At 43.4% G+C, this 17,185-nt stretch overlaps 1 protein-coding gene across 5 annotated transcripts in view; it reads right to left on the bottom strand.

Annotated features, from left to right (window-relative positions):
- Nucleotides 1-17,185, bottom strand: part of PPP1R13B (protein phosphatase 1 regulatory subunit 13B) — a 73,801-nt gene that overhangs the window by 31,780 nt on the left and 24,836 nt on the right. For all 5 annotated transcript variants that reach the window (XM_027957455.2, XM_042235574.1, XM_042235575.1 and 2 more), the window contains 2 exons: nucleotides 8,859-9,006; nucleotides 3,872-3,991 (listed from right to left, as the gene is read on the bottom strand). In XM_027957455.2, coding sequence (XP_027813256.1) covers nucleotides 3,872-3,991; nucleotides 8,859-9,006 — 268 coding nt within the window. The remainder of the gene's footprint in view (nucleotides 1-3,871; nucleotides 3,992-8,858; nucleotides 9,007-17,185) is intronic.

Here is a 17,185-nt window from a genome sequence, read left to right on the forward strand (position 1 = left end):
AGCTCAAAAATTAGTACAGTTGAAAAAATGTTTTATAATTAACCCGTATACATAAAGTTGTTTAAATGAAATTTTTTTCTATATTCTATTTCAGAATATTGAAACTGATTTATATCAAAAAGTTTCTAACACTTAAACATGGTCAAGATGGTAAATTTCATGCTGTGTGCATTTTATATATCTTATCTATTTTTATTAAAAATTCGAGCTCTTATTATTTTAGGAGAGACTAAAACAATGACCTATATGGGAGAATAACCCATAAAAAGAATGGATATATGTATGTATATAACTAATCCACCTTACTGTGAATCCGAAACTACCACAGCACTGTGAATCAACTATTCTTCGATAAAAATTTTAAGAGAGACAAAAATAGAACTTATAATATCCAGTCATTCAAAGCCTGATGCATAAAACTGATCTTCACTACTAGGGTTAAAACTGAGATGGGACACTACCTTCTGAATTCTCCTTTGTTCTATAAAAAAATATATATTTTTTTTAATTTTTAAGGGTTTCAAATTTAAACTGGCAAAATTCTCCTGTCATCATTTTATTAAACCGAGTGTGCGGCACAGTCCTGTGGCAGGTGAGTCTCAAGTCACGTAAGCGGCTGCGCTGGACGCCTGCTCCTACTCTGCTCGTCGCCCACCTGACACTGTTTTGAGAATTTCCACACCCCAGAGCCTGCTTCATTACTAAGAAAACATGGCTTCAAAGGGTCATTAACCTAATGTTAAAATGAAGAGAAAAGAATACCATGTTCTCTTCTATTTCTTTCCTGCTACTTTGAAAATTTTGAAGAAACATTATATTATGGAAAATACTGCCTCACCTTGAGCCATACATTCTCAGAGAGTGCTATCACCCCCAAGGAAGCAAAGACTGGCTCTTAGGAGATTAAAAAGTCTTATTCTTTTTATGTACAAAGCAAAGCTACTGAGGACATAAACAGACACACAGTGCATCTGATGGGGAAGACAGGGCAAATAAGAATACAATATCCAATCAGGGCCCTTGGGGAGGCCATTAATGGAAAACGAGGTTAAATGAAGAGGAATGACAGCGTGCAACCACACACAGTCACATGACGCGCAGAAGGCGCTTCACAGAAGCTACTTTCTGTTGGCAGAAATTCCATGGACACACATTCTGGAGTATGGTACCTACCAGTTTACAGGAACAATTAAATTCTTTACTAAAAGCAATAGGACTTTTATGAAATAAGGTGCTCGGGTTAATTTAATATTGTATAATTGCTGCTTCTTCCAAACAGTAAACAATCAAATTAGAATACCATAAAACACAGAGAAATTATATCCAGTGTCACTTAATCTTTGGTGGTGAAGAAGAAACGTGATGATTTTGCACTCCAAAGTCAGAAAGCAGTGAGAGCTGACATTTAGTGAGCACCGCACCAGGACATCTCATTAACTGCCACCACAGCCCTGCGAACCACACACATAGGGAAATGGAGGCACAGCGACGTGAAGTCAGGCACCCAGGGCCCACACTGAGCAAGCAGCAGGACTAGTGTTGAACCCAGGCGGCTCCGCTCCCAACTCCATTCCATCAGCTCCGCACTCTTGCTAACGCTCTGCACACGACCTGCGTCGACTCCTTCACACACCAAGCTCCTGTTCCCCCAAGGGTAAAGGTGACGGGAGAAACGTCCTCCACGCTCCCCTTTCGCCTCCACAGACAGAATTCCGACTCTGAAGCGCGGGATGTCCTCTACTTCTGCCAACGCTGTCATCACACTCTAACTTTGCTGACCTGATAGGTGAGATACAGTATCTCGCTGGGTTCCCTGCACTGCTTTCTTTAGGAGTTTATGGATGAACGTCTTTCCATATATTCCCAGGCCATATATATTTCTTCTTTGCTATGAACTGCATGTTTGTATATTTTGCCCATTAAAAAAAACTGGTTTTAAAAAAACTCACAAATAGGGACTTCTCTGGCAGTCCAGTGGTTAAGACTCCTTGCTGCCAAAGCCAAGGACCTAGGATCGATCCCTGGTCAGGGAACTAAGATCTCACGTGCTCCATGGCACGGCCAAAAACAAAACAAACAAAAAGAAACATACTGGGGATAATCTGCAATAAAATAATCTTCTTTTGACAAAAAGATGTCCTTCCAATTTTTTTGTTTTAATACCAGAAGTAATCCACGGTCACTGTTAAACAACAAGGATTTTTTCTTAACTGTACAGTGTATATGCTTTCCAAAAAAAAAAAAAAAGATTCCCTTATTTAAATTTTCATTAAAAAATGAGAAATTCATGGGAGATTGGTATTAGCATATGCACACGCCTGTATATAAAGCAGGTAACTAATAAGAACCTACCGCATAGCACAGGGTGCTCTACTCAGCGTTCTCTACCGGCCTATACGAGAGAAGAATCTTCAAAAAGCGGACGTGTGTACATGCACAACTGATTCACTCTGCTGTAAAGCTGAAACTAACAATAACATTGTAGTTCAACTATACTCCAATAAAGTTTTCAAAACAAGCAGTATATTCCCATTGTTCAAAATTCAAAAGGAACAAGAAGGTATACTTGACCCGTTTTCCCTCTCTCCTTCCCCCGAGGCTTGCTATGTGACCAGTTTCCTACTGATGGTTCCAAAGATACTACTCACACACACACCAGCCGACGCAGAACACGCCACTACGCTTTCATCTGTTACACAGAAGGCAGCACGTGTGTACACTGTGCTTACTCAGGGGGCAAGTGTAGGAGGTGGTTTGAGGCAGGGCACGACGCAGACGCACTCCGGTCCCTTCAGCCGACACCCCTGGAGGCGCTGGCGGCTGCTCCCACCAGCAGCGCCCGTGGGCAACACTGCGGATGCGTCATCCCATACGTGTGCAGACGCAGCTATGGGAAAATTCTCAAAAGTGAAGCTGCCGGGTAAAAGGTTTCATGCTTTCGTACGTGTAATAGATATTGCTAAATTGCTTCTACAGAAGCTGCCAACAGTGTGGAAGACTGCCTGCTTCTGAGCGTCCTTGCCAACACTTCTTAAATGCTCTAATCTTTGCCGATATGACAGGTGAAATACAGTATCTCAGTGTTTGCTCTGCATGCCTTCTTTAGGAGTATGGCTGGACACCTGGCCATGTGTATTTCCTTTGCTATGAACTACATGTCTGCATATTCTGCACATTTCATTTCACTGGCCTTATCACTTCATATAAAGGTAACTAACCCTTTGCAGTCTGAGCTGTAAACGCTATTTCCCGGTTTATAACCTCCTGACTTTGCTTTAGGGTGGTTACTGCCATGCAGGTTTTTGCTGTTGTTTTTTAAATAACTGTCTTTTCTACTATGGTTCAGCGTCACACTGAAGTCTCACATATCCATACATACATATATATACCTTAGTTTTGTTCCTGTACCACGAGGCTTGCAGGGTCTCAGCTCCCTGACCAGGGAGTGGACCTGGGTCATGGCAGTGAAAGCCTGGCGCCCTAACCACCAGGCCACCAGGGCACGCCCCACTTAGGTGGTGGCTCTTGCTCTTTCTTTCTCTCTCTTCAAATGCACATATAGGCATTTCTCAGAATTTTTATGATGCTTTCATGGTTTCATTCATTCTTAAAATCGAGAGATTTCAACCATGTGATATTTATCAAGATCAGTCCCTTCTGGCAGCAGGTCCACGCACGTATTTCACGCATTATGTGACTGACTCAGGATCCTGAGGAGGCAAGGGCTGGGAGGCAGTAACAGGGGTAAAACCCCTTGAGACACCAACTCTCCCTCTCACCACTTGCAAGTGAACAGGGGGATAATTTAGCATCTATTCCTATTTTCCTTGAAGTAGCTTATTTCACGGCAAAAAGTAAAGCGCTGATCTACCTTGCTCACTGCTCTCTGTTGGGGAATCTTCATGTCGAAGGAAAAACTTCACTTCTTCCCTTCGTGGCCCCCACTTCTGAAGATGTTCATACATCATATAATCAAAGGGTATGGGACGCTCTAGGAAAAAACAAACAGAAAAATTCTTACTTTTCCCAGAGACAAACAAAATGAATCCTATCAAAAGTAAAAAATGAATAAAAATAAATTTAAATAAACATACACATATATATACATCAGAATTCAAGGATATTACTAGCACTAAATTTTAACTTTAATGAAATAAAAGCAAGACCATAAACACAAAGAAGTAATCATAAAAGCAATTTTGCAACATTAAATAGGGAACATTGGAAAAAATGTCCTTGATTATATTCATCATGAAGCAGTGTACCTCCCACTCTTTCAAAGGAACACATTAACAAACTGCCCAAATTTTAGTATTCACTAAAATGTTACAGGTGGCAATCAGATGCACAAAGGCTTGATACTCACTTCCTGGCAATGCAGCTAGCCCACACAAACACTTGCAAGAGAATGCTCACACCAGCCAAAAAGGGGAAACAAACCAAATCTCCACTAACCGATGAAAGGATAAACGAAACGCTGCGTATCAGACAGTGGGCAATTTCAGCCAGAGAGGAAGTAAGTACTGCTGAGTGCTACAACAGGGATGAATCTTAAGCAAGCTGAGTCAGAAAAAGCCAGATCAGAGTCACATACTCTATGATCCAATTTCTATGAGGTACCTAGAGGAGTCAAACACACAGAGCCAGACAGTAATACAGTGGTTGCCAGGGGCTGGGGTGGGAGAAACGGGAGGCAGCGAGTTCAGAGACGGCTGCACAACACTGAGAACGTCCTAAAAGCCACGAAGTTGTACCCCGCAATGGGGATGTCTAGGCTACGTGAATTTTATCTCAATGTAAAGGGAAAGAAAGGAAACCTTGAAATGTTCCCACTGCTGCTTGTGCTTGAAAGTGAGGACGGATACTGGCAGGTCCCGAGGCTGGTGCAAAACGCCTGCCCTGGGAGGAGCAGGACAGAACTCAACCGCACTTCTCCTCTCAACGCAGGAGCAGGGCTGGTGAGAGACACCTGCTCAGGCCAAGTTAGGAGAAAGAGCCGCGCGTGTGGCAGCCTCATCACACACACAAGATGTGATTTAATTTTCACCCTGAGAGAAGGGCCAGACTTCCACAAGGAAGAAAACCCCGCCATTCGCAGAAACACAATGCACACTACGCTGCTGCCGTTTCATCTTCCTACATGTGTAGGCAAGCCCTGTCTTATTCAACAGACCTCAAGGGCAAGGACGTAAATCGTCTCATCTCGGTCAACCAACTCAGAACGGAGTATCTGTACAGCAAGAAGCAAGCACAAATTGAACACTAAAGAAGTATCCAACGTTATCATTCCACATTTGGTGGGGCTTGTTTTTTTTTTATTGAAGGATAATTGCTTTACAGAATTTTGATGTTTTCTGTCAAACCGTAACATGATTTACTTTTTCAAAGTAACAATTTTTGTGTTATAAAAATTTTTTTTAAAAACATGTATATTCTAAAAAAAAAAATGTATATTCTAATGCTATAGCTGTGGAATTTAAGATTAACCATGTCCATCAGTTTAACATAAAATTTTATCTTAGGCCATATTTTTATTAGTATTGCTTTGACTTACAAATTTGTTTCACGTTAATTAAAGTCAACTTATAATCTTCACTTGGGCTTCCCTTGTGGCTCAGCTGGTAAAGAATCTGCCTGCAATGCGGGAGACCTGGGTTCAATCCCTGGGTTGGGAAGATCCCCTGGGGAAGGGAAAGGCTACCCACTCCAGTAGTCTGGCCTGGAGAATTCCATGGACTGTATAATCCATGGGGTCCCAAAAAGTCGGACACGACTGAATGACTTTCACATAATCTTCACTTAAATCTGAGCATAACTTCACCAAGTCTGAGCATAACTTTATAAATATTAAATCTAATTTTCCCTTAAGCCAGTTATTAAAAAAAATTTGTTTCCTTTACAAATAAAAAAATTTTTAAGAAAAGATTAACTTTAAGAAAAGCAAACTAAGCTTCAGTAGCTTTTTAAAATAAAGGTTAACTAAAATGTTATTTCTGTTTTAAAGTGAAAACAAAACTACCCTGCACATACCATGTAATAAATACTAACCCTCATCAACACTGTATGTAATGGAGAAATCTATAATACGACTTTCAGGCATTCTTGGAAAAGGCAACAAAAAACACCAAGTAGGAGATTTCAGAAAAAGAAAAACTGAAGGTCTTGCCTGATTTGCATTAAAGCTGACACCCTGTGTAAGGAAGGGGCCAGACGAGAGCAGGGTGGTGAGCGGGCCAGATGAACAGGCTGTTATGGGCTGGCCTGGGTCCCCTCACACAGGAACCCACATGCTGAGTCCTGAACCTAGTCCTCCATAAGAACAGGACCTTATTGGGAGACAGGATCTTTAAGGAGGTAGAAAGTAAAAACGAGGTCATTGGAGTGGGCCCCAATCCAATGTGCCTGGTGTCCCTTTAAGAAGAGATTAGGACACACACACACAGGAGGAAGGCCACGTGAGGACACGGGGAGAAGGCATGGCCATCCACACACCACGCAGAGAGACCTCAGGAGAGACCGGCCCTGCTGACACCGTGAAGTCAGACCAACAGCCTCCAGAACTGTGAAAAGACAGGTGCATTTCTGTTATTTGAACCGCCCAGTTTGGGGTGCTTTGTTATTTGCCTGAGCAGACCAACACACAGATCCACACAGAAACGCTCTCCTCTCAACAGGGGACTGACAGGGACTTCCCTGGTGGTCCAGTGGTTAAGAACTGCCTTGCAACGCAGGAGACTCGAGTTCGATCCCTGGTGGGAGAACTAAGAGCCCACGTGTGGTGGAGCAACTAAGCCCTCGGGCCACAACTACTGAGCTTGTGCATTCTGGGCCACAGTGAAGATCCCACATGCTGCAAGTGAGCCCCGACGTGGCCAAATAAAAATTAAAATTTTAAAAAAGCATTGACAATTATACTGGAGTATTCTATTTATGAACACTGATGACATGAGTATATTGTGAGTAACGGATGCAGTAATTTTATGCAAAGGGTTCTCCGAAATCTGAAAATCACTTGAATCGCTCCTCCAGGGTCAAAAGACTGAGAAAGGCCGTGCTTTCTCCCTTCCTTTGGAGCTCATCCGCCACCATCTTGCCAAGACTTCGCTCTGCAGCCCCAATCTACTCAATGATGCGTTTACTCAGGGCCTCTATGAGCACCAGGCTGGGCACTGCATGTGTGACGGTGCACAAGTCCCCGCCTTCACCAGTTTTAGTCCAATGAGAGAGGAGGGGATGAAAGCCACTGTCCTGTTTTGATAAACACAATGACAGTACTGAGGCAAAGAGGAGAGACACGTAACACCCTCCAAGATTCGAGGAGAGTGAAGGCTCGGGGGCCAGGTGCTCGGGACTGCTCCAGGCAACAGGAGCGGCAGGCTGTGACCATCTGCTCTGCGGGGAGGCAGGCCTCATTCTCGATGAGGTAAAACCCTGGGTCACGCTTTCAGATGGCCGTGGAGCCAGGGACAGCACCAGCTCAAGACTCACGTAAGAGACTAGCATCCTCCAGCAGCTGGGACCATGGGGGCTCTCCCAAGCTACTGTATGAGGCCAACCAGGAATCAGTAGTGATAACAAGCAACAAAGACAAGAGAGCTGAGAGGCTAGAGATGATGGAGCGACCAGGCTCTAACAGTCACCCCCTAAAACCCCCATTACTTCACCCCCCTCCTGTTGGTCAGACTGACGCCTGAGGACCTGGCCTCTTCCTGCTACTTTGGTGACGGTCCATCCACCATTTATCAAAGCCAAGTTTCTCTCAATGTGTCCTTAAAGTTTTTACTCCAGATTTGAAGGATAACACAGACAATATTTATAAATCATATACCTGATTAGGGACTTGTATCTAGGATACATAAAGAGCTCTTACTGGGGATGTTGCGTACAGCATGGTGACCACAGTTAACACTGTAACTGCAGGTGTGAAGTTGCTGAGAGCAGACCTTAAAAGTTCTCATCACAAGAACAAATGCTCTGTGACTGTGTGCAGCAATGGAAGTGAGCTAGACCTACCGTGGTGATCATTTCACAACACACAAAAATAAAACCATTATGGGGTGCATTTCAAACAGAATGCTGTACGCCAATTACACCTCAGTTAAAACACTTCTTAAAAACCTGTTTTTAAGAAGCGTTAAGAATTCACTGATTATCCCTGAGAGTCCTTTAAACACATCCACCTGGACACCTATCTCAAACGCAACATGTCCAGCTGGCTGCTCTCTTGCTCCCTGACGCGGAGTGGTGAGTGCACACCGCCCCTTCTTCCACTCGCTGCTGGAGCGGAGGCCTTGCCCATCTCAGCGACCCACCCCCCCACACCACCACCACCACAATGCTGTCTGAGGGGCACACCCTGGCCATTCTCTTCTCCAGTCCTTCCCTCACACTGCTTCTCTCACCGAGCATATCTCATCCCAGCTCAATTCAACCCCTCCGTTAGAGTCTATGTTATTTTGCAGATTTTCTGCATTCAGTAATCATATTACCTGCACTGATCTTCTCTGCCCAGCTAGCATGACAAATCCTTAAATGTAAGAGCCAGCCTTAACTCTTCTCAATTTAATAAATATTTATGAAGGGCTTACTATCAATACTTAAACATACGTCCCCTTCCTCTTAAACGTCCCTTCCAACCCACCCCTCTAGGTTGTCACAGAGCACTGGGTTGAGCTCCTTGCTGTAACACATTTTTTTGAAAACAGCATTTATACCATCCTATCCCCATGTGATATAACGAGTTTTTAATTTCCCAGTTCCTTATTACCTCAGATAACAAAGAACCAGAAACAAAATTCTGCATTCAACAAACATCGGATTTCATGTACTTGGTCACTGTTATAGAGCCTAATACATACCATTTCCCCTCCACACTTCAGCTAAATGGCAACTGCCTTCTCCAGGTTCTTTGCAAAATTCGACAACATCACGACATGTTGTTTCTGGTGTTATAGGAACCTCTGTTAAAATCTGTTCATTGTTGCTCAAGAACACGGTTAATATCATCTGTAAGAAAAAAGATTATATTAAAGCTACAACTTACAGTCATTAAGCAATAAAAAGATTAACTTGCAAATCAAAAGTGATTGCCCCACCTTCCTACCACCAATCCATCCCCATCCGGCCAAAATGCTTACAGGACAGGTTAGGCTCACTCTAAAGTTCATGTTGAAAAATTAACATGTAAGACAAGTCAGGAAAATGCCCAAAGAGGATTATTAGAAGGGAACCAGCACTGCTGGACATTATAAAGCCTCAATCCGGTAAGGCGCCAGAACACCAACAGATCAGTGGCACAAACTATGGAGTCCAGAAACACAAACTGGCCAATGATGAAGGAGGCACCTCAAAACTCACGAGGGGAAAGACTGTTCAGTGAACGCTGCTTGAATAATTAATATGCCCAACTGGAAAAAAAGGAATTTATATTGCATATTACACATAAGCAATAAGTTCCTAATCAAATATCTTAAAGTAAATCACAAAATTATAAAAATTCTAAACTAAAACTGGGTAAATTTTTTTGTAACCTTGGAGTAGAGAGGCCTTTCTTAACTACGACTGAAAAGCCATTATAAGATATATTCAAGTAATTAAATACAAGAATCTTTTACAAAGCAAAAAAGACAAACTGGGGGAAAATATTTGCAACTAGCACTACATGTAAAAAGTAAATCTCAATGTCTAAAGGGAAAGTGACAGTCGCTCAGTCGTGTCCAATTCTGTGACCCCACGGACTGTGCAGCCCATGGAACTCTCCACGCCAGAATACCGGAGTGGGCAGCCGTTCCCTTCTCCAGAGGTTCTTCCCAACGCAGGGATCAAACCCAGGTATCCCACATTGCAGGTGGATTCTTTACCAGTTGGGCCACAAGGGAAGCCCTCAAGATCTAAAGAGCTCCTAAAATTTGGTACTAGAAAGACCAAAAATCCAATTTATTTTTTTTAATTGAAAAAATAATATAGCAAAGTAAAAAAAATGAAAATGGTTCTTAAATGAAAGCACATTATAATTTCAAAAAATAAAAATTGTCCAGTATTTTTTTTTAATCTTTTAAAAAAAAAAACACCAAAAACCTATCACTTTGACCTAAGAATTCAAGAGGTCCTTTGAGAATGGATTTTTAAAAATATTACTCCTAAAGTAAAATTTAAGCCAAAGATTTTCTTTAATCAGACAATATCATAGAATGTTTAATCTTTGATCAAAGTCAGAAACAAAATCTGTATTTGTCCCCAAATTCCCTTCTCAAAATCTCAGCTGTCAAATGAGCGTCTTAGCACAGCTTACTGGTACAGTCTCTTCTCTTAGCAGTGCCCTGCATTCCTGTCTATTGAGATTCAAGCATCTTTGTGCTGGCGGCCAGGTTCCATTCGACCCAAACCAGCCACAGTTATGGAGCACTCCCTGGGCCCCGACTCCTCTCACCCCACCTGCCCATGGCGGTCACCAGCTCCCTCTCTAAACGTGAACCAAGTGAAGTCACTTCCTGGCTTAAAACATCCAGGGGGCTCGTACCGCCTAACAGCCACCCTCCCCAAACACTTCTTCCGGTGTATAAACAGGAAACTGGCCTCTTCACGGGGCACTCAGAGGCTATCGTCGCCATGCTCATGCGGGTCTCTAGCTTTCCCCTGCCAGGGACTCTCACGGGGCCTGGGTCGCCACAGAACAGCCTTCGAGAAAGCCTGGACGGCGGGACAAGCTGCAGGCCCCTACCAAGGGGAACGGGCCTCACCGCCTTCCTGGCCTGCCGGCCCTGGCGTCTTCCTGTGCTCCCCCTCGCTCCCCCTCCCCAGCTCTCTCAGGGCCCCGGCCCTCTGCCCCAGTGCCCTTCCTGTTTGCCTATCAACTCCTGTCCATCCTTCAAAACTCAGCTCAGATGCTACCGCCTTTGCAAAACCTCCCTTCACCACCTTCTCTCACCAGGGAGGCCACGTGTTCCTTCCTCTGTGATCCAGTAACCCTCCACACACATTATTACATCACAGCGCCAGCCTGTCTACCTCCCTCCCCAGGCTCCAGGCAATTCACTTTGGAATCTTTCACTCCACTTCCTGATCGGGATCTGACGCCTGCGAGGCTCCCTGAAATCTGGTCGACTCCAGGAATGGCACGCAAAATGCAAAGTCCCCGCCGCACCCCAGAACCGGAGAAACACTGTCCAAGTGCTGAGTGAGACACATCCAGTCTGTTCGGTAAACACGCATTTTCACGCAGTTCTTCTGGAAATTATAAACACAGCTCTATTTTACAAGAAATAAAACAGTTCTTTCTGATCCTTGATCCAGACAAATTTTTTTCCTGTCGGGGGTCTTAAACACATAACTGGTTGGAATCTGTATAATTTGGAATAAAACAGGTAAATCCTGGATCTACTACAAACAAGTCCAGAACTTGAAGGGCCTTAATGCTATACCAGTTTCACAAGAACAATCAGAACAGATTTTTATTTTTATTTACACATTTATTTTACAATTCTAATGATAAATCTGGAGTGGGAAATGGCAAACCCACCCAAGAATGGAATATTCTTGCCAGGGAAATCCCATGGACAGAGGAGTCTGGCTACAGTCCACAGGGCCACAGAGCTGGACACAACTGAGCACGAATCCACACGTGGCAAATGTCCTCCCATGTGGCGTCACAGGCTATGCTTTTTAAGGTCTAACAATAGATTTTCCCAAGCCACAGTTTATAAATCGAAATTTCAAGGCAGCGAAAAATTTTTTAAAAATTATCTTCTGCTATAACTACAGCTCACTAATGACCAGGAGAGGGTCCCGCTTCTCTCTGTTCCTCAGCCCTTGCAGCCTCATCCTACAGCCCCACATCCGCTACAGGGTCCATGGCTTGTTCTCCATACTCTGAGCTAGTGAAGGTTTGCATGACCATGTGCTTCGCGAAGCCGGGCCTCTGGCCAGAACCAGTCTCGCGTGCTCACACCCACCACAGGCACAGGGTGGCGTCCATAAAGACACGGATTGTGCTCCTCTGCTCAGAAAGCAGATTTCTTTAGGAACCTGTTGTCAGAATGAATGATGGCGTGACACTCTGGGGATGCTTTCTGAATTACCGAGCCGTGTGAATAAGTTCAACATGATGGGAGAAGCAGAGGAGAGGCAGAATGGCCAAGTTGTGAGTCTGAACACTAATTCTTAAAAGTTAAGAACTCCCAGATAACTGATCCAAAAGTCACTACACATTCTTTCGGTTTTTAATTCTATTTTAAAGTCTTTACTAAAGCCTATCTTTCCTAACCTTAGCACAATCCATTTCCTCTAATCTCTATCACTCAGTCAAAGCTAACTTTATTACAGTCATGAGAGTTAAAAGCTTTTGAGATACATTAAGCTGGCATTGACCTGGATGCCATACTTCCTAAAGCATCTTCTAAAAGTAGAGCTGGAAAGGCATGGGGCTGCTGCCATTATCACAGCAAGGTTTCCCCAGATTAAGAGAGGTGGAAGGATGCTCAACACAAGCAGCATGTGCATCCACTTTTAAAGGTGTCTTCAAAGAAGCCACAAGGTGCCTTACAGCTGGCAGCATGTCGCAGTCTAAGGGGCAGCGCTGTTTCTTTCTTTCTTAATAGTATATATAGAGATGAAATCCAATAGAGTTAAGGGTTAAGAAGACAAAGAAAAAAAAGCTATTGCTCATTCTTCCTAGAAGGTTAATCTATTGAAAATAACAGGTCTGGCCGAGCACACTTAGAGAAGCACACGGGTTCACACTGCGCTGCCACAAGCAGAGCGGAGCGACCGGCGCTCTGCATGCCTCTTCTCACCCCGCCCCCTCTGCCCAGACAAGCCTCGCTGCCAGGCTCCCCGGCCTGTCCCTCCCCCTCCATCATCCGCAGTCATCCACCTCCTCGAGGAGCATTTCCTGACACACTGTCTCCCCATCCTGGCCTGGTGAGAGTCAGAGCTTCCTCCTTTGCTCTCCTGTAACAGACCGTGGCTATTTCTGGCACAACATTCTTGCACTAAATTATCAATGGTTATCATGATTATATCCTCTACTAAAATAGTGTGACTCACAGGGGTGAGCTGTTGACCCCATTACTTGCTCTTAAAATTATCTAAGTGTGTCCCAAGTTGCACATATTTTTACGTTTTAAAAACTTGTTTAAAAACCCCAAAAAGCCACAGGCCGCTGTGAGCAGCACCTGTGTTCTCAGAGCTGGTGGACTATTCTGATGAGCGGTGCCTGGTAAGTGAAAGACAGAGGCAGCCTAGCAGGCAGCCACCAGCATAACCATATCGAATCCCGCAAGAGGGCACCTAATCCTCACTCCTAAGGTCATCTGAGCTCCATAAAGAAAGCCACTAGGATCGACCACTGATGTAAGGAACCGCCTGGGGGGAGCCTGTAAGGCCTCTGTCCGCCTCACCGGCCCGTCTGAAGCGGCCTCCCTGTCTCACTGCAGCCTCTCACCACTTCGTTCTCTTTGCACTCCCCACCACCTACACACCTGTGTAAGCTGTGTATTTATTTGTTTATCCTCTGTCTCCTTCCACTAGAACTTAAGCTCCTGAAGAGTAGGGATTTAGCTAATTCACTGCTGTATCACTACTGCCTAGAGCAAAGCCTGGCACATAGTAGGCACTCAACCAACTCCCCCAAGTATATGAAATAATTATTTTTAAAGTAGGTGGCGTCACAAAGTCTGCCTTCTTATACTATCTTCAAAGTCTCAAACAGGAAAAAAAGATCAATACTATATCCCTCTAGTAGCCGAGTTACTCCACACTAGGAGGAGGAAAAGAACCTCTTAAAAATGCTAGTGTGAAAGTCAGAAGCCTGTACACACGTATGTGATATTTGGCAGATTCCACTCAAACCCAGACATCGCAACCATCCCTGGGTAAAGCCTTCCCGCTTTCCACAGGTGGCACTGCAGGGTGCCAGGGTGCGAGCTCCACCTCTCCCCCCACACACACACGCCTGCAAATCTGGGGGAAAAGAATTAACTCCAAAGAAGAATGAACAGTTTAGTAAGATCATATTAAGTTCAATCCCCATGACTAGAACTTGCATTATTTTGGCAAAGAACTAGAACTAGCCTGTGAACAATAATGAAAAATTTTTTCTAAATAAGTGAGAAACATTTAACACTCTTGAGAGGACAGATACATTTAAATATTTGAGTTGCATCTACTTATAAGAAGAAACTAATACAGCTACTGCTGCTGCTAAGTCGCCTCAGTCATGTCCAACTCTGTGCGACCCCACAGACCAGGCTCCTCCGTCCCTGGGATTCTCCAGGCAAGAATACTGGAGCGGGTTGCCATTTCCCCCTCCAATGCATGAGAGTGAAAGTGAAGTCGCTCAGTCGTGTCCGACTCTTCGTGACCCCATGGACTGCAGCTCACCAGGCTCCTCTGTCCATGGGATTTTCCAGGCAAGAGTACTGGAGTGGGGTGCCACTGCCTTCTCCATAATACAGTTAAGTGACCTTTAAATTAGATCCTCAAAAACCATATCAATTATGTTTAGTTCAAGTCACCGTTTTTATTTGCTTTAATAATTTAGCTTTTTAAAATATATATATTCCATCATATGAAAACTTCCTCTCAATAGCCTGAACTGGTGAAATCTGGTTATACACTATTCCTGGGAACACAAAATACACATCTCAGCTTCCCTCCATCTAACTTATTTAGTTCCTCCAGTATTTAAAAGCATATGCATTTGGGGGGAACCTGTCTAAAGCCCTCCAGAAATGCAAAACTCATGAGCCTTCTCATAAAGACTAGGTCTGCCGTAAGTCCATAGCGCGCGTGGGGGTGAAGCAGCTGAGCAAACCTAGTCTCCAAGACTTAAAGGGTCCCTGAATAGGAAAAGGGCAGTACCGACCCTCGACACCCCTACTCGTCGATGTTGGGAACCACTGCCCAGAATGTCTGCTGCTTTACTGACTCTGTTCATGGAACATTATGGAAACAGAAGAGACACTGATTTTCAACCACAGCTTGTGACCTACTAACATGCTGTGTAATCAGTTAGTGCCCTCGGGGCCAGTTTTATTTTTAATGGAGCAGAACAATATAAAACAGTATTGTAATACACTGCAAATCCACTATACTTCAGTATAAAATAAAAACTTAAACACCACCCCCCCGCCCACACACAAATTATTAAGAAAATGAAAAGACCAGCCTGGGAGAAAATATTTATAAAACACATAACTGATAAAGAACTTGTATCCTAAATATACACAACTGAAAATTCAGTAATATGAAAACAACCCAATCAAAAAGTGGATAAAAGATCTACACACCTCATCAAAGAAAGCACCGCCCACCTAACAGACGGTCCAAACTCCAGAACACTGCCGATGCCAGGTGGTGGGGAAGAAGCCGAGCACCGCGGCACAGCCATTCTGGAAGACAGCCTCACAGCTTCTTCCAAAACTAAACGTACTCTTACCATGGGGTCTAACAATGAAAGATTCTTGGCATTGATCTAAGTGAGTTGAAAACTCATATCTAGACAAAAAGCTACACATGGATGCTCACAGGAGCTTTATTCATAACTGTCAAAGCTTGGGAGCCACCAAGACATCCTTCAGTAGGTGCATGAATGGATGAACTGTGGTGCATCCAAAGGACACCAAGCGGCGATAGAAACAGCTATCGAGGCACAAAAAGACACAGGAAACAAACCCATACGGCTAAGCGAAGACAGCAGTCTGCAAAGGCCACACGCTGTATGGCTCCAATGAAATGACATTCTGAAAAACAAAACACTGTGGAGACGTTAAAAAAAAAATCAGTGGCTGCCAGGAGTTGAGGGCGGGAGGAAGGATGAGTAAATGAAACACTCAGAATTTTTTCGGGCAGTGAAACGACTCAGTATGATCCTCTACTGGAAGATAAAAGATGCTCGACATTTGTCCAAACCCACAGAACTGTACGACAGACACAGTGAACCCTCATGGAAACTACGGTCTTCAGTTGATCGTGTCTGCCATCTGCACTTCACACATCCTCAATCCTCACACCAACTCTATGGGACAAACACCGCCCTTCATTTTACACATTAGGGAAAGGAAACCTGGAGAGGTTAAATAACTTGTCCAAGGTCACCGAGCTAATGAATGCCAGGCCAGGATTTAACCCTGATCTGACTGACTTCAAAGCTACAGTCTGAATCACTACTCTAAACCACTCCAAAAGAAAAAAGAAAAACAGCGAAATTTTAATAAATACCTTCGTACTTAGAATATACTTGCCATTACTATGTAACTTCTCAATTAACCAAGTTTTATCTAGTGTCTACAGTTGAAAGAATCTGAAATGTACAAGTTAATCATATAAGGGAACCAGAATAAAGAATCATGCATTTTTTTCTAATTATTCAACTATAAAGATGATCTCCTAATAGATGTTCTAATTACATTTTACTGACCTTACAAAATTTTAATTCAGGTATATTAACAATTCTCAGAATAAGGCTTCCTTTTCCTACATATTTTTTTGGAAAATTCAAGAAAATATATTCCTATATGTATTTTTGAAAAACACTGATCTAACCCTAGGTATATACCCTAGAGAAGTATGTCTACACAAAAACGTGAGCAAAAAATTCTAGCCTAACTACAGTCACAGTCATAAAACTCTAGCCTAACTACAGTCACAGTCATAACAGCAAGAAAGTGGAAGCAGTCAAGACCAATGAATGGATAAACAGATGTTGCATGCCTGTCTTCACCACGGACTATTACTTGGCCATGAAAAGGAATGAAGAGAATGCTGCATTCCTTAGATGACGGATAAATCTTAGAGCCACGATGCCGAGTGAAAGAAGCCAGATACTGAAGGGCATACGCTGTTGTGACCCCACCTGCACAAGACGCCCAGAGCCGGCAAATCCACACAGAAAGCGGATGAGTGGCTGCCAGGGGATGAGAGGAAAGACGACGAGGAAGTGACTGCTAATGGGCACCAGGGTTCTTCTTGGGGTGATGAAAACATTCTAAACTTAGCTAGTGGTGATGGTTACACAAATCTGTGGATATATTAAAACCACTAAATTGTATACTTCAAAGGCATGAATGTGATAGCATGTGAATTATATATCAATAAACTTATTTTTAAAATATCTAGCTATACCAGTTATTCAACCTATTCAATCAGTATTTTTCCTAATGGAAATAACTTTAAATAAATATTAAAT

Source organism: Ovis aries, chromosome 18 (genome assembly GCF_016772045.2).
Source record: "Ovis aries strain OAR_USU_Benz2616 breed Rambouillet chromosome 18, ARS-UI_Ramb_v3.0, whole genome shotgun sequence".
NCBI classification, from domain to species: Eukaryota; Metazoa; Chordata; class Mammalia; order Artiodactyla; family Bovidae; genus Ovis; species Ovis aries.